General features: G+C 44.2%; 2 protein-coding genes across 6 annotated transcripts in view; one reads left to right on the forward strand and one right to left on the reverse strand.

Moving 5' to 3' along the window:
* Positions 1-1,245: 1,245 nt before the first annotated feature.
* calua (calumenin a) lies at positions 1,246-7,486 on the reverse strand. 2 transcript variants are annotated; one of them, XM_056578109.1, is made up of 7 exons: positions 7,362-7,486; positions 6,142-6,360; positions 4,582-4,775; positions 3,952-4,118; positions 3,622-3,682; positions 3,003-3,202; positions 1,246-2,259 (listed from the first exon to the last, which is right to left on the reverse strand). In XM_056578109.1, the coding sequence occupies exons 2-7, from the start codon at positions 6,357-6,359 to the stop codon at positions 2,155-2,157; spliced, it is 945 nt and encodes a 314-aa protein (XP_056434084.1). In that variant the 5' UTR covers position 6,360; positions 7,362-7,486; the 3' UTR covers positions 1,246-2,154. The 2 variants fall into 2 exon arrangements, with proteins under 2 accessions (XP_056434084.1, XP_056434085.1); XM_056578110.1 differs by lacking the exon at positions 7,362-7,486 and adding an exon at positions 7,206-7,281.
* A 1,164-nt stretch (positions 7,487-8,650) lies between these two features.
* The window catches only part of upf2 (UPF2 regulator of nonsense mediated mRNA decay), a 20,773-nt gene continuing 11,236 nt past the window's right edge, over positions 8,651-18,187 (forward strand). For 3 of the 4 annotated variants that reach the window (XM_056578106.1, XM_056578107.1, XM_056578103.1), the window contains exons 1-15: positions 8,651-8,712; positions 10,063-10,446; positions 10,855-11,089; positions 11,465-12,009; positions 12,387-12,547; positions 13,038-13,229; positions 13,595-13,756; positions 14,150-14,253; positions 14,435-14,520; positions 14,643-14,751; positions 15,135-15,248; positions 15,343-15,459; positions 15,826-16,011; positions 16,765-16,968; positions 17,944-18,187. The exon at positions 17,944-18,187 is cut by the window's right edge and continues 32 nt beyond it. In XM_056578106.1, the coding sequence (XP_056434081.1) occupies positions 10,064-10,446; positions 10,855-11,089; positions 11,465-12,009; positions 12,387-12,547; positions 13,038-13,229; positions 13,595-13,756; positions 14,150-14,253; positions 14,435-14,520; positions 14,643-14,751; positions 15,135-15,248; positions 15,343-15,459; positions 15,826-16,011; positions 16,765-16,968; positions 17,944-18,187 (2,842 nt within the window). In that variant the 5' untranslated portion in view covers positions 8,651-8,712; position 10,063. Of the gene's footprint in view, positions 8,837-10,062; positions 10,447-10,854; positions 11,090-11,464; positions 12,010-12,386; positions 12,548-13,037; positions 13,230-13,594; positions 13,757-14,149; positions 14,254-14,434; positions 14,521-14,642; positions 14,752-15,134; positions 15,249-15,342; positions 15,460-15,825; positions 16,012-16,764; positions 16,969-17,943 lie in introns of all 4 variants that reach the window. The other variant, XM_056578105.1, reaches the window with a different exon arrangement.

The following is an 18,187-nucleotide window of genomic DNA, read 5'->3' on the forward strand; positions in this document are numbered from 1 at the left end:
GGCCGTCCCCTTCTCCATCATGTTCCTTTGTCTTTTCTTACTTCAGGTTCATCCACATCTCATGCTGTAATACAAATTAGCATTACAACTAGCGCATGATGAGCAACATGCCTTTTAAACTGAAATGATCGAAGAAAAAGGTAAATGACCTGACTATTGAACTGATTGGCATTTAATCAAAACCAAAATACATTGAGCAAAAACAAAAAGGCTTCTTTCCATTTTGTACGACTTCCAACTGCTCTACAATGCGCTGGTACGCATATGTCCTGCAAAGCAACCAAGAAACGAAGTGGATGAAAAGATGGAAAAGGGAGACATGATAGGATAAAAAGAGGATTACGAAAAGGTGGAAAACAAGGCTCTTGTAATAAAAAAGAACACAGGTGGGTAGGGCCTGGAGGATGTGGGAGGGACAGGTGTGGTGGTTTCTATTTGTGTTTGCGTGCGTATGCGTGTTTAGACCCCCCCCGCCCCCTCTTCCTTGTTATCTTCCTGAAGATAAGCACTGTTTGCTGGAGTTCGCTTTGGTTTAGAGTCTGAGCCTTGGCTTTGCCTCCTTATACCCACTTTATTGCAGTACCTGGTGGGGCCTCCTGGGAGGTTTAGGATAATTTTTTTCTCAGGTAAATCGGAGACTCCCAGCTTACATATTGGATCCCCTTTGGGAAGGCGTCAGAGGGGGTATTCTCTGATAGGTCGGATATATATGGTTCCATGTAACGATCCGGAGGTCAAAGGTGAACATGGAAGCCCCCAAAGTGTGATGTCCAGCTGCTGCCAACGCTATTTTTATACATCCTTGGAATGCGGCCAGCTATGACAGAGTTCACCAATGTTTATCCGATTATTTGTGTTTGATTCCTTATCCTTAATTCTTAGTATCCCTGTTTGTAGTTTTGTGGTGTCTGGCCAGGAGCACTAGCAGGTACAATTTACACAGCAAATGATTGTGTAGACCACTTTAATCCTATTTTAATGCATAAAAAATAGCTCTGAAATGGCGAGGCAGTTGTGGTCTTCATGCAGGCTATTTACACACAAGCACACACACAAATACAGACACACAAACACAGACATAGACATGCACACACAAGCAAATAGATACGCACACACAAACACACACGTCACACAGACACACACACACACACACACACACACACACACACACACACACACACACACACACACACACACACACACACACACACACACACACACACACACACACAAATAAATGTTTCTTGGTCAATGTTGTATTTATTTTATTTAGAAACAGTCTGCAATGTCAAAATACAGCATTTACTTTAGTACAGATAATCACCATTAGATTGGTCTCTGTGTATAGATCTAAGGAGTTTAAGCTTAGTGTCAATAATATACATCTCAAATAAAGAAATGTACAATTGGTATTCCATGAAGCTGAAACCACCGTTTCCTGCTCTTTTACCCCCTGATCAGAAATAAAAAGGTACAATGTACAATTCTTCTGGGTTCAGTAACAGAAATGAGTACGTTTCTCCTTGATTGACCAATGGCTGAATGGCATTACATATCTACATCGTGCAGGGGTGGACGTTCAATGATGTGGTCATAGCGGTGGGACACCACAATCTAACAGTAGAGTGTGGGAGGGAAAGTGAAAGTGCCCATATTACAATACAACCATGAAGGGGATCAGAAGGAAGTGATAGTATTAGGAGTAATAAAAAAATCAACATGGAAGTTACGTTAAAATGGCAACAACATTTAAAAAAAGGCACACACTGAAATTACAAATGCAAAGGGCCGTGATGTTTTAATCGACAAAGCTCTATGCAGCACCATGATTTAAATCATTTTAAATTCCTAGGAAATAAGGACATCTTTGTTATACATATAAAACCAGATTGCATCAAGACAAGTCTAATACAATTTCAAGCAGGACTAAACTCGGCCAATCGGGACTAATTCTTTTTCACATGTTAGTAGCCCACGGTGGGAAGCATTTTTTGGACAGAAGAATGTAAACACACCAACAAATTGCCTTTTTATGCGACCAGCTGAACACGGTGTTTTTAAAGTAGTCCAGTCGAATTGTATACCAAATAAATTATATCATTTCAGACAAAACATGCGTAATAGTGATGATTCTTTCTTTCAAAAGTGACAACTCTAGAACTCGTCATGTCGTGTCAGGGCCTCCCCAAAGTCTGTCGCCTGGCTTCCGACAAACAGGTCGTATTTGTTCAGGACTTCTTCCTTGGACAGCTTTCCATCCTGGAGGAACAAGAACGTGCAAAGAACAACATGACAGTCAGCTGTGATCACAATCGAAAGGATGTGTGAAGGGGTAAATACACCAAGCACCAAACTGTCGTACCACACCGAGAGCCCCAAACAAACAAACAATGCAAACATGTCCACTGGGTGGTTTTTGAAGTGTTCTTCCAATTGATTGAAAATGATTACGGAGTTTTGAAAATAGATTTGAAAATAGCCACTTTAGCCGATAAAAGGGTTATTCATTGTATGTTAATGATCAACAAATGGTCTTTTAGATCTTAACTGAAAGTGAAACCTAATAGTAAGGCAAGAAATGTATATTGAATCTGCTCAAATGGGACAGAGAGCAAACAACTGCAGGAAATTTGGATCAATTGTTTTGGTTGGACTTGGTGCTATCTCTCCTTCAGTTATAAAGAACCAACCAAAGGACCACACGCAGAAGAGGACAAATCTTATTGGTCGAGCTATATCATCTAAAGGAAACCAAACAGGATAAAAGATGAGAGAAGAAACCACCTTATTGATGGAGCTATCACACCTACAGTGACACAGGAACCAACCAATGCAGACCCACACAGATGGCCTCACCCTATTGGTGGAGCCATCTCACCTACAGTGACATGGGAGCCAACCAAAGACGAACCCACACAGACGACCTCACCTCATTGGTGGAGCATTCCCCCCTACAGTGACAAGGGAACCAACCATGGCAGACCCCACACAGGTGGCCTCACCTTATTGGTATCCGACTCGTGGACCAGGTGTTTGGCCTCGGCCTCTGCGTGGTCGTAGTCGGAGGGCAAGATCCAGTCCATGGTCTCCTCTCGGTCCATCTTGCCGTCCTTGTTCTTGTCGCGGAACTCAGCGAACTGCTCGCGCTCCGACGCCACCCAGTCTGGTTCCGCCATCTCCTCGTCGTGGGTGTACATGTCACCTACGGTTGGGGGGTGGGGGAGGGGAATCGGCCTTTAGTAAACTCACGGGCAGCCATGTTTGATTTGAGGTGTTGAGGCGTGTTTTAGAGTTGTTGCCAGGATACATTTCCACTGTTGACTTTTATAATCTTTGTTGGTTATGTGTTACGACATCTATGTATTCTAGTCTTGCGTTTTATTTAATTTTATTATATTTATGAATTATTTATATTTTATTTTGTCACTGTGAGTGATCTGTAAAGTCAGGTGGATCTCAATCTTATCAAAACAAAAGTCATTTACTCTGCTTAGGTTAGCATTTGTGTTGACAGTAGGTGGGGTATTAATTGAGACAGGTCCTGAAGAAGCAGTTTACTTTTATTTGAACTGGTATTAATCTAAAAGCTACTAAAGAGATGATGACGTGTATTTCAGTTACCAATGTACTCTTTCAGGTCGATGAAGCCGTCGCCATTTTTATCGATGTCTTCCAATGTTTCCTGCACGGGGTCGGCAAATTGGTCTTGTAAATATATATACATTCAAAAATATATAAAAGTAAACATATATTTATCAATGCAATACATCATATTGATTCATTCTGATTTTAAATCAGATTTTTAGTATTATTGGTGTGTTTAACTATGAGATTAAACAAGCAGCAGTGATTTGTGCTGCTTTTTACTACAGCTTTGCACTCATTACATAGTTAGATTGTTTTTTTTATGCGTACATTTTCTAACCACTGTGAGTCCATGCCACCACATACCTGAACCACGATTTCTTTCATGTGGTCGTAGTCCTCGGGGTGGAGGAAGGCGGTGAACTCCTCCTTGTCCGCGATGAGGTCGCCGTTCTTGTCTGCTATTTTAAAGCGCCTCTCATCCCTCGCCATCATGTGCTGGTAGTTGTAGCCCTCATCCGGTTCTGGGTCGTCTAGAAATAAATTCAACATTTTCATTGGATGACTGCCTCCATTTTGGCAGCATAGAAGCATTGGAATGTTAGATTCTTGTGTTGGTATTAAGGATTTTTTGGTCAATGACATTTCAGGAATTTATTTGTTTCTCAGAAACGTGACTTAGACGTTGCAGAAAAAAGATTTTGTTGGCCTTTGTTACAGTATATTTATGTTGATTTAGGATTTTGAGGTACTAAGACTCTCGAGACCTCTGAAAATTGCATCGTATTGCCTACAAAAACAACCATGATGCATTCTGATGTACAAGCCTTATTAACCGGTGGTAGTGCTACGTAGCTGTTGCTGCATAGCTTTTAACCATCATCTGTTTCTAGGTCTTTTACAGTGTGCATAGGGAAATCCAAACCTTACATTGGCTCCTCCAATTATAATAACCCAAATTAAAGTTTAGTCAACCACTTAATCCCGTCCGCATACCAAGATAGGTGCCGTAGGTGACGTTCTTATACTCTTCCCAGGTGATCTTGCCATCGACGTTCATGTCAAAGTCCTTCCACTGGCGGTCCACGTTGTCGTAGATGTACCTCTTCTGCGCCTTCTTGATCCACACATTCAGCTCCTCCTCGGTGACATAGCCGTCTTTGTTGCCGTCAATCTTATCCACAATCACACTAATAAAAAACATATGACAGGCATTCAAAAAGAGTTTCAAAAGACCGTCAACATACTTTCGATTGGCATCGATTTATTGTTAGACCGGTTGTTCTACCGCCACCCGTTGGTCTGCTCAGACCAGAATGTCACTGATTTACCGAGAATATATTACAATGCCTTTCTGTATGAAACATCCTTACAGAGCACACCATAGAAACAGCTCTTTCTCAAGACACTTTTTCTGACCCCAGTTTGGCTATTTGGATGTATTCTTTCTGCCATGTTTTTTCCATTCCATATACAAATCAGGTTCCTACGTACAGAATACTAAAGCTTTTCTAAATGTAAATGATTCAAATTGATTAAATTCCATGTGTTCCAATGTGGTGCAATTGAGCCGGAGGAAGTCAATTGTATTTTTAAACAATAAAAAATGTAATTACATTTCGGTTTTTTAACACCTTACGCATCCAATGGACGAATGAATGACGATGAATGGACGACTTGGCATGCAGGTGACCAGATGGTTGTCGACGCAACTCGTTTCTTGATAGAAGTCCAGTTTTTTCTCATCACAATACAATTTAATTGTCAGAAGTATATGAACCCAAGATACACAGACCCTCACTCAACTCGGCAGTGACTTACATTCTAACTGTTTCATACTTTTATAATTTCCCACATATAAAAATATATATAAGGTTAATATAAGCTTTACAAGACCTGTTTTCTTAACCAACTGTAATTAAAAGCAAATATTATCACAACATCACAAAACAGGCGTGCTGTTTAAATATTGGTCTACACCCTTGGCTTGAATGAATCACATGGCACATGGCCCTCTCTAGTCATAACAAGGGGGGCAAGATAGTTTAGGGGTCTAGGAGGAAGTTTGGCCCAGTCAAAAGGTCCTTGGTTAAAACCCCATTTGTCCGACCACCTTGAGCAATCTGTCTCAACAAATGTTGGTGTGTATGCTAATATGTAAGCTACTCAATAATAGTGATTTACTTGTAATAATACAGTAGTCGAAATCCATGGTTGGAATTCCGTGAGCTATCAACTTTTGCATTAAGAGTACAAACTTTCACTGTCCCAAGCTAAAGTTTTCTTTAACATAAGTTGTTGACGGATGATACATGTCTCCTGCTCCTATTGAGGTTAAAGCTTAATCTTCACAAATACTAATTTGTGCGCATTATAATATAGGGTGATGCAGGGCTGAAACCGTTCAGTTCATTTTTTTAAAAATAAAACAAACAAACATTGGTAGCGGCATTGGCTATCGGCCAAACGGTTAAATAATGAACTTAGTATTGGCCCAGAGATTCCCAATCGGTGCATTCCTCGTTTAAAAACGTGCTCCTGGGGGTGGCTACCTACCCAAGCCTCCGTTTGCTCTCCTGTGGCGTGAGGTCATCGAAGGTCTTGGCCTCCTCGCGACCCAGGAAGGCTTCGTGGTCGTACTCGAAGCCGTCTGCGTCGTTGTGCTCACGGCTGCTGAGGGGCTCCTCGTGGTGGACCCGCTCCTTCTTCTCTGTGGGCTTGCTGGTGGCGTAGACCACGCACAGCGCGAAGCACATCAACAGAGGCCTGATCATACTGGAGGGACGAGGGAGGGGGGGAGGGAGAGAGTGTGGGAGGGAGAGAGGGAGAGAGAGGTGGACACATACATTTTTAGATGATTTGATGATTGCATTTGTAATGGGTTGTACCAACACTTTACATGTTTTTGTATCTTATTCAATGCATGTCTGCGTTTCTCATGCAAATAAAGCCATACATGGAGAGAGAGAGAGAGAGAGAGAGAGAGAGAGAGAGAGAGAGAGAGAGAGAGAGAGAGAGAGAGAGAGAGAGAGAGGAGAGAGAGAGAGAGAGAGAGAGAGAGAGAGAGAGAGAGAGAGAGAGGAGAGAGAGAGAGAGAGACACACACACACACACACACACACACACACACACACACACACACACACACACACACACACACACACACACACACACACACACACACACACACACACACACACACACACACAGAGCATGAAGGAGAGATAAAGAGAGAGTAAAAGGATATATATCGATTGTCTGATACAATTTTCCACAGTTGTATTAGTTCTATAGTTGTACATATTCTCAAACCGCGCATCAACTCTCTCTTGGTAAGTACACGTCTCGTCAAGGGTTATTGACAGTAATAACAACTTAACTATAGGTAATGCACTCAACGATTGATGGAGTGACTTGTGATTAATTATTGCTAACCATGATTTAGACGAAGTAAGTCGAATAAGTCAAAACGGAATAAATTACCTTTTCTTAAACATGTATGATTACTGGTTTTGGTCGGATTTGGGCTAAAGCGATCCACACATTTTAACAATTACAACTGCAAAGAAAACACTTATTTAGGCACAAACATAATATTTATCAGTCGATTAAGCACTGACCTATATATCTATCCAGCGCCAGGGCAAGTCTCTGATGACCAAAATGCACAGGAATGCGGCGTATAAACCTGCTCTCTAATTAAACTAAACTAACGTTGGAGAATTGCGTGCAGTTTTAATGCCTACGTCCACAGATAGTATAGACGTGGAACCTACCTGTTGGAGGGTCAGGGTGCGACGTTGAAGAGGAAAGTGCCTTTAATAAAGGCAAAAACAAGCAGCTCTTATTCCTCAGGAGTCCGAAAAATCACACCCCAGCATCACCGTCCCGTTTCCTTTCAGCAGTAGCCAATGAGATCGCACAACGACCTCTTCTCCCAGTTTGATTGGTCCACTTCAGCAGAATCCACGCTTAGACGATGACGTCTTGCATCTGATGCAGGACCGGCTCATCGCACTCGCTTTTCATTGGCCTTCATAAATGAAATGTGTTATTTAGACCTATCATAGAATGAAATGCACAGATTATCGGTGAGAAAAGTCTCGCATATGTTTGCCACGTCCACAGAGTTCATTGAGAAGCTGCAACATAGGTGGGATGACTCCTAAAACAATTTCTTAAAGATGAGACGAGGTTGCATCAGATGCCAAGTGTGCAAATAACTTGCGGCGATCCGTAACATTATAATAGGACAACTTTGAAACTAAAACAATTTCCCCAAGCAAAACAAATATTTGAAATGTTATAGTAGGCCTACGATATTTCGGGTGGTGTAGTGCGTACACACACACACACACACACACACACACACACACACACACACACACACACACACACACACACACACACACACACACACACACACACACACACACACACACACACACACACACACACACACACACACACACACGTTTAACCTTATTGTTCAGATATACCTATTTCCAACTTCATAGCCTACCGTAACTTGACTATGAAACGAAAAACTCAGACAATGTCAGATCTGGTAAAAGGCCAGCCTTCCCAGCCTATATAGAATAGGTTTTCCCAAAAGTATTTTATTTTCATCATGTTTATTTTATTCGAGACCGACCTTTTAAATAGCCTAGATAATATTACAATTTATACATTTCTTACACGCTACTGGGATTAACAGTGGGGTTAACATAGGTTGTTAGTTGGTAGACTTATTTAGCCTACAAACCTACGATCATATATGTTATATAATGGTGTGTTCCAGATGATTAAACATGTGTTGCGTTGTTTGTAGTTCGTCTAATTTTATGAAAACGAACTACAAAATACGTTTCAAACAAAAGCTGCCATTAATATTGCCAGTCGGAAAAAATATTAAATAAAATATGAATCATTATGTTGAGTATTAGTTGACTGTATTTGAAGGTATATCGAAACATGGCCGTTTATAGAAATCCATTTTCGCAAAACTAGAGCGACATGAACAAGTTTTAGTCAGGCACGATTTGTTAAACCAAAACAACGGGGTCCTTGTGTTGTTACACGGAAACTAACGTTCGAGTCCGATGTTTACTTTGCTTCAAGTATAAGGTAACCGTTTATTCTTTATATATATACCTAACATATTATCATACAACATGCAGAGCACGTATTGAGTTGCTGTTTTACTATTCGCGCCGACGTTTGAACAAGCGCAATACGAAAGCGACCGTTGGTAAGACATTTGTTTACATCAGTGTGAATTCTTCAAGTGGCCCAACGCTAACTTGGCATGGCTAATATCTAGCTAAGCTAACGTCATTTCGCTTCAAAATATTATTTATCATGGGAAATATGTTCTACTGGAACACTGCGAGAACATAAACGTTATGTACGTTTCAGTTTATCGATTATTTAGACCAAGTATTGCGATGCAGTTGCACCTGTTCCATCACGTTAGCACAGAGTTAGCCAAGATTAGCTTCCGTTAGCTGGCATGCTAAACCCACTAACGAGGCCGTGATGGATCACAAACAACAAATTATTCCCACAGAAGTTAAGAATATACTATTCCATCATAAGGGATTATTGTATTATAATATAATAGTTATGCAAACTCCTTTGAATACAATTTGAAAAAAGGCACATAGTGATGGATACAAAACAAAACAATAAATAATGAAAGTAACCCTTTCCTTTCACCTCCAGCGAGTTCGCTGGAGGGATCTGTCAATCGTACCTCGATCAGCAATACTCTGCTGTATACTGATATACACAATGTAGGCATGAATAGATTACATTAGTAAATAAATGCAAATCAAACCTGCGTTACATTTTGTGTTTATATATCTGACTTATGATCTGCGGCACAACAATTTCTTATGTGTGTAAGGGATATTACTTTGCTTCCTCGTAGTGTGTGTGTGTATGTGTCGTTTGAGCATGTGCAGTGTTGATGTATTCTACCGTAGAAAGTTGTATGTGGCCAACCCGTTTCCCAACGTTGTGTGGCCACGTTGTGATATTTGTTTGGATCTTAATTGTATAGACTGAACACTGAACGTAAACTGATTAGACTGACATAATGTTTCAATAACACATTGGGATAATTATGCTAAATGCATTTTGTTTTAAAATACTATTTTGACAATATTTGCATACTGTATAAGTTTACCTTAACCTTAAAATCATTTAGGATACGTACACTGAAGGTACAGTTTTGCTCTACATCTATTGCTGCAGTTTAACAATTCTGTAATGTTCCTTAATGTCCCTCATCAACACTAATTCTACTCCTATTATATAGATGTGTGTATATATATCCTTATTTATTGACCTTCTCATCTAAAATAATGCATCTCTTTTGAATACTCGTTACTGTCCCTGTACTTCAGCTGTGACTGCGAATGTCCCATCTGGAATCAGCAAGTACTTATGTAATTTCTCTGTGTTTGACTCCAGCATGCCTGCGGAACGCAAGCGATCGATCAACATGGACGAGAAGGAGGTGAGCTCCTTCAGCAGCAAGGAGCGCGAGAAGGAGAGGGAGCGGGACGGCGAGCGAAGGCTCCCGAGGGACAAGGCCAAGGACGACAAGATGAGCGGCGGCAAGAAGGACGGGGGCGCGAAGGCGGCGGCGGCTGAGGAGAAGAGGAAGCGTCTGGAGGAGGAGAAGCGCAAGAGGGAGGAGAAGGACCGCAAGAAGAAGGAGGAGGAGAAGCAGAAGGCTGAGGAGGAGCAGCGGAAGAAGGAGGAGGAGGAGAAGAGGCTGCAGGAGGAGCAGGAGAAGAAGCTCCAGGAGGAGGAGGAGAAGCGGCAGCGGGAGGAGGAGGCGGCGCAGCTGAAGTGAGTGACAGTCATGTGACCTCGGGCTTCTGGAGTTGCTGGCTTGAAAGTAAAAGTGCTCCCTGGGGTTATTCTTTGGCACCACCTCTTGGGACAATAAACAGTATCAGGTGCCTTTATGGACCTAGATATCTGAAAAGCGATTATATCTATTTTTTTATTGTTGATTCATCTATCAATCAATTTCTTTCAATTTAACCATATTTTTTTCAAATCTCCAATGATTAATGTCAATGATTAATTGGGCTAGAGCCCAAAGTGTTGTCCGATATTTTTTTGCCAAGTAAAATCAAGATTTCATAGTTTCAGCCACCAACCCGTATCCTGTCCATTTCAGTAAGCGTAAGCGGCAGTCGTTACTATTCTAACCCCTGATGTTTTTGTCCTTGATTCCCCCTACCCGTGCAGGGAGAAGGAGGAGTCCCACCAGCTGCACCAGGAGGCCTGGGAGCGCCACCACAGCAGGAAGGAGCTCCGCAGCAAGAACCAGAACATCCAGGAGGGCCGCCCCGAGGAGGCCTTCTTCAGCCGCCTGGACTCCAGCCTCAAGAAGAACACGGCGTTCGTCAAGAAGCTGCGCACGCTCACCGAGCAGCAGCGCGACTCGCTCTCCACCGACTTTGGCGCGCTCAACCTCAGCAAGGTGAGGTAACGGCGTTTAGGGGTCTCCCATCGTGACTCACTCACTCTCTCTCTGGACTTCAGATTCAGTCCAGCATTTATTTTTCATTTTTTTAATTGTGTGAACGCTGTTGACCATTTGTTGTGACCAATTGTATAGAATAGCCTCCCAAAATAACGCTGCGATAATTATGATAAGTAGTGGGGTATTCCTTTTTGAAGCTTTCTCCGATCCGATTTTACCGCATTTTATTTATCTGTTTCTCTCATTGGTGCTCCTAAACGGATTTCTTGGAACCCATCCGTCAATTCCTTTCGTTTATCACTTTGCATTGTTGTTCCGCATGAAAAAGTGCCCCACCCCCCAACTCATGAAGTTTGATTTTTGTTTCTGCAGTACATCGGCGAGGCGGTGGCCTCCGTGGTGGAGGCCAAGCTGAAGATCTCGGACGTGGGCTGCTCGGTGCACCTCTGCTCCCTCTTCCACCAGCGCTACGCCGAGTTCGCCCCGCTGCTGCTGCAGGCGTGGAAGCGGCACTTTGAGGCGCGCAAGGAGGAGAAGGCGCCCAACGTGAGCAAGCTGCGCACGGACCTGCGCTTCATCGCCGAGCTCACCGTCGTGGGCCTCTTCACGGACCGCGAGGGCCTTTCACTCATCTACGAGCAGCTCAAGAGCATCATCAGCGTGGACCGCGAGATGCACACGCACGTCTCCGTGGTGATCAGCTTCTGCAAGCACTGTGGCGACGACATCGCCGGCCTGGTGCCGCGCAAGGTGAAGCTGGCCGCCGACAAGTTCGCCCTGGCGTTCCCGCCCAGCGAGATCATCAGCGTGGAGAAGCAGACGCCCTTCCAGAACCTGCTGAGGGAGTACTTCACGTCGCTCACCAAGCACCTGAAGAAGGACCACCGCGAGCTACAGAACATCGAGAGGCAGAACAGGTTGGGCTGCCGGGCTGCCTTCCTTGCGTCGGACCGCAGTGTGACCAAGTGGCTTTGACCCATTTGGCCATTGCGGTTCTCTGACGTCTAGTTTCCTTTAAGTAGCAATGTCTATTTTTATTTGATTATAGATCATATGAATGATATCCCAATCCATATTCTCAATTTTATTTCAATGTACCCATATAATTTTTTGAAGAACCCTAAACGGATGATGTTGAAATTTGGAATTATAATTACAGTACTGTTATTACAGTACTGTAATTACACTACTGTAATTACAGTACTGCAGTGCATAACAATGTTTAATTGATTTAGCTTTTTTCATTTTTGTTCTGAATTCTGCTCAATCTCTGTCTCTCTCTCAATCCATCCAGACGTATTCTCCACTCCAAGGGCGAGCTCAGTGAGGACCGGCACAAGCAGCACGAGGAGTTTGCCACCTCCTACCAGAAGCTGCTCGCCAACACTCAGTCCCTGGCTGACCTGCTGGACGAGAACATGCCCGAGCTGCCCCAGGACAAGACCGTCCAGGAGGGTGTGTGCTAGTGCTACCCAGAGCTTGGCGTACCCAGCATGCTGAGCGGAAACCTCTTTCCTCTGACTCTTAGAGCTGTAGGGATGTTGAGACCGGGACGCTCATTTAGACTGATGTTAGCTCAGACTGGACAAGGGTTTTTACGGTTCTTCAGTTCCAAATCCCCCAATATCGCTATGTAGTGCGGTTTCTATTCCTCGTGGGGGCTAACAATCACTTTTCATTTGACAGTTTCATTGAAAGGGACTTGAAAAAGGAGGCTGAAAACCAACCATCCATCCAATCAATGTTGTAGTCATTACAAAAAAAATAACTGAAGAACCCAGTTTCTAAAAAGATGATGACAGATGGATACAGTGCAGGAACGCTATAGGAAAAGGGTTTCCTTTGTGACTCACTTGGCAAATAGTTCACAGATAAATAGTATTATAGTATAAATAAAAGTAATACAATAAAGTGTGTATCTTTATTTCCGGTCCCTACTACACAGAACACGGCCCCGGCATTGACATCTTCATGCCCGGTAAGCCAGGAGAGTACGACCTGGAGGGGGGCATCTGGGAGGACGAGGACGCCCGCAACTTCTACGAGAACATGGTGGACCTCAAGGCCTTCGTGCCCGCCATCCTCTTCAAGGACAACGAGAAGAGCGGCCAGGCCAAGGAGAGGGAAGAGGCCAAAGGTAAGGAGGTGTCAAGGAGAGAACCTGGAAGAGTGGTGCTATATTCATCAGGGTTGGGAACGTGTTAATTAAACAGAGATAACGGGAAGAAACCTTGAGGGGAACTAGCTTTGGATTCAAAGTAGACTATCGACTGAGGATGTATCACATTGCACAATCGACATAAGAGTGCGGGTTGAAAATCCTGTAACCTTTTTAAAGTAAATGCATCCTTTAAATCATGCACTTCTGTCTTGTTTGCAATAATTTTGCATTGCCCTGAGAGGTGTTTGTACCAGAGTGGAGTTTTACCTTTATTGTAAGCACAGGATATTGGTACATTGTCCAACACACACTCAAACACCATGTTTATTTGCCTGATTCAGAAGCCAAAGAGGCGAAGGAGGCGGCGGTGGCGGCAGCGGCGACCACGGAAGAGCTGGAGCTGGAGCTAGAGGCCCTGGACATCGCCGAGGACCCCCTGGAACTGGAGGGCCCCGAGGAGACGGAGAACGAGGAGCTGGCCAAGAAACTGTTGGACGAGCAAGGTAGCCGCACCATGCATCCGGCAGTCCTAAATGGGGGGTGATGCTTAAGGGTCCCCGGCTTCAAGCTACACGATTGGTCGAAACAAACACGAAGCGAAAGAAAAGTAAAAGCCTGTTCATCCAGATTTGAGCTTGCCTGCCATCAGACCTTAGATTGGTTTGCTTCAGTGACTAGCCAAACCCTCAACACAAATCGTAGTTATGAGGAAATCCAACAGCACGCCATGATCGAATGCTGGTGTGTGGTTATTTTTTTTTATTATTCAATCTGTCTTCTGTTCTTCACCACACTACCCTGCATTTCAAACAGAGAATGCTATATGCTACAAGTGTTCAGTCCCTGTGTCCTTAAACCTCCGCTCACTTTATTTGCGTGCTTTCCCCTCTGTGCAGAGCAAGAGGATGAGGAGGCCAGCACTGGCTCCCACCTCAAGCTCATCGTGGACGCCTTCATCCAGCAGCTTCCCAACTGTGTGAACCGGGACCTCATTGACAAGGTCAACATTTGAGCTCTAATATCTTTTTATTATGTCCTCTGTTGTCGATCCAGCCAGGTTTTGAATTACCTTTTTACTTCTGGAACCAGTTTTAAATCCATAACATTTCAAATGTTTCTCAATGAAAGAAAACACTGGAGCTTTTCATCCATGTTAATTATAATTGTGTGTGTGTACACAGGCCGCCATGGACTTCTGCATGAACATGAACACCAAGTCCAACAGGAGGAAGCTGGTTCGAGCCCTCTTCACCGTTCCCAGACAGAGGTAGTGCATTCCCGAACATTCCCGTCCGTTGCGTTGCAGTTACCGCACACCACCAAAAGGGGGCGCCATTGTAATGCGTTTGAATTATACTAATCTTTCCTCTTTTTTTCCCTGAATCCCAGGCTGGATCTGCTCCCCTTCTACTCCCGCTTGGTGGCGACCCTTCACCCCTGCATGTCCGATGTGGCCGAGGACCTTTGCTCCATGCTCAAGGGAGACTTCAGGTTCCACGTAGGTTCTCCCCTGTCATGGGTCGTTGATACATTGACACTTTAACTACATGCTTAGTATACTGTATTAGGCCTTAGATATAACCCCTCATTCATGAAGACACCTCAGATCAAATACTGACAATCTTTATATATATATATATATATATATATATATTTATATATTTGGACCTACGATAAAGCACTATCAAATTCCATTGATTATATAGATTACATTTCTTTATTGTCCTTGTTCAACAATAATGACCAAGATTAAAAACTAATATGAATGCATCTTTGATATCCATCTATAAATATCCCAGATGAAATGAATGGGGTTCAACTGTAAATTCTGTCCGGAAGGAATTGCATCAAACTCAAGTTTTACTATTTTCCATCTTTCAGATCCGTAAGAAGGACCAGATTAACATTGAGACCAAAAACAAGACTGTGAGGTTCATCGGAGAGCTGGCCAAGTTCAAGATGTTCTCCAAAACAGACTCACTCCATTGTCTGAAGGTAATGTCATTCAAAATCATCAGAAAACATCCTATGTGACTTTAAGCAGGACCGTGTTTTATTGTTTGTGTGTGTGTGTGTGTGTGTGTTGCAGATGCTACTGTCAGACTTCTCCCACCACCATATAGAGATGGCCTGCACCTTGCTGGAGACCTGTGGCCGCTTCCTCTTCAGATCCCCGGAATCCCACCTGCGCACTAGCGTCCTCCTGGTACACACACGCACGCATACTCACACATACGCACATAGGCACAGAGGCGCACAGTCAGGCATGCACACACTGAAGAATTGTTTGTTTTCAGTCCTTTGCTGGATCATGAGTGAATTCAGATATGTCATTAAGGAGCAGGTACGGGGGATAGGATGTGGACCTTTGGGATCAAACCCGGTACTGAGGACCACTACATTATCCTGCCCCTTAAGCCAAAGTGCATTTCATCAGAATTTCATTTGGATGGCAAACCTATCAAATGTCCACACAGACTGAGTTTTGCAGTCGGACCAAATCCCAACGGGAGATTATTAATAATTCATAATGTTCTGTCCGTCTGTCTTTTTTCTCTCCCCACCATCTCAGGAGCAAATGATGCGCAAGAAGCAGGCGCAGCACCTGGACGCGCGCTACATCACCATGGTGGAGAACGCCTACTACTACTGCAACCCGCCCCCCATGGAGAAGACGGTGCGCAAGAGGAGACCCCCGCTGCAGGAGTACATCCGCAAGCTGCTCTACAAGGACCTGTCCAAGGTCACCACCGAGAAGGTGGGCGGTGAACCCGTCAGTGGGGCGGTCGAGATTGAACCGGTTTCAATCCTGGAGCTCTAGGACTTAAGCAAAGCTGTCTTTTTTTGAATGGGCCTCGTCAGAAATGTGTAGATTTGCATGTTCTTGATTGTCATATTGAATCAGGGTTCAACATACGAAATGCTTTGATTCCAATGTTAATTTGATATATTTTTATTTGTGATCAAACTGTTAGATGATCATCAGCAGCCACCATCTATTACTTAGTATTTGTTGTGGTATATGATTTGCCAAATACACAAATACAGCTTTATGTTTTGTGTGTATTTAGGGAATTATGCACACACTGAGCAATGCTGGCTGAATGCCACATACACTTTAAAGATAAATCTTTTTAACGGTCATGCTAAACTAGAGCTGCATCAGACAATTGTTTTCAGCATGGTCTATACATCGATCATGTTGTTCGATTAAGCTGCTAAAGCATGGTATAAATAATGTCAAACGGCCATCACAAGTTACATGAGCCTGAATTAATGACTCAAACGTGTGTGCTTTTCTATTTTAGGAACTAAAAAACATTTGCCTTTTCAATTCGAAAGTTATAAGCAGAAAATATTCAATACGTTGCCGTTAATAAACAAAACATTGTTCACTAAAACAATGACCAACACATTTCTCTTTCTCTGTCCTCCTTGCCCGTCCGTCCGTCCATCCACCCGCCCACCCACCCCTCTCCGTCCCTCCACCCCCCCACCCACCGTCTCCCAGGTGCTGAGGCAGATGCGCAAGCTTCCCTGGCAGGACGTGGAGGTGAAGAGCTACCTGATCTGCTGCATGGTGAACATCTGGAACGTCAAGTACAACAGCGTCCACTGCGTGGCCAACCTGCTGGCCGGCCTCGTGGCCTACCAGGAGGACGTGGGCGTGCACGTGGTCGACGGCGTGCTGGAGGACATCCGCCTGGGCATGGAGGTTCGTGATTGGAGGAGAGCGAGGGGAAAGGGGCTGACTCTACCGGGCAAGGAGGGATTGGAGGAAGGCGGCCGTGGCCTCTTGGTGACTCGGCCTGTGGAGCTGCGTGTGTTCTGGGGAAAAGTGGACGGGGGCGGGGCCACGTGTTGGCTTGGCAAGATGGTGTGTGATTGGAGGAGGAAGGGAATGTGGATGAGAAAGGGGGCGGGGTCTCATGTTCACTCAGGCAGGGTCGACTGTGCATGAAGGTGCGTGATAGCTAGATGGGACGGGGAAATGATTGTTGACTGATTGGATGTCAAGTGGTTGACACGGGGCTGTCAAGGCGGAGGATTGTAGTTTACCTAAGGGTGATGACAGCTACCTTGAGGATAGCTCACGGGGCTCGAAACACGTCAGGCGACCAGGACACGTGGCAGCCCATAGTGCACGTTTCCCTGGCTGTGGTTGTCAGCCTAGGCCCTAGGTGTATTAGATATGATGTTGGGTTTTGAGGTCTAACATTGTGTCTTTTCCCACTGTTGAAATTGCGTGTCATTGTTCGGTTCAGACCTTCCATATATTTAATTGAATGATTTTATTAAATCAATCAATTGAATATCAATGTATGAATATCAACACTTAAGGAAACTATAAAATAAATTCATAAGTGAACTTAAATTAATTAAGGAAACCAAAAAATAAATGAAGCACTTCCCTTAAAGTGTATGTCATGGCCACTTGGTTCTACTTTTCAACCATTACACCCTTATTCATGTATAATAATGAAAAATGTCTACATCAAGGCATACAGACTCCCCCTGACCGGCCTTCCCATCCACACATGCATAGTTCTCCACTTATCCCCATTCTAGCCTGAATTAAGTTAAAACAAGTGCTTGATCAACTTTGATCTGTTTTATAGTAACACCACTCATGAAGCCACCCTTCCTACCCACCATGCCTCCCCTCCGCCCCCCCTCCCCCACCCCCCAGGTCAACCAGCCCAAGTTCAACCAGCGCCGCATCAGCAGCGCCAAGTTCCTGGGCGAGCTGTACAACTACCGCATGGTGGAGTCGGCGGTCATCTTCCGCACCCTCTTCTCCTTCATCTCGTTCGGGGTGAACCCCGACGGCGGCCCCGGGCCCCTGGACCCCCCCGAGCACCTGTTCCGCATCCGGCTGGTGTGCACGCTGCTGGACGCCTGCGGTCAGTACTTTGACCGCGGCTCCAGCAAGC

Source organism: Gadus chalcogrammus, chromosome 19 (assembly GCF_026213295.1).
Source record: "Gadus chalcogrammus isolate NIFS_2021 chromosome 19, NIFS_Gcha_1.0, whole genome shotgun sequence".
NCBI lineage: Eukaryota > Metazoa > Chordata > Actinopteri > Gadiformes > Gadidae > Gadus > Gadus chalcogrammus.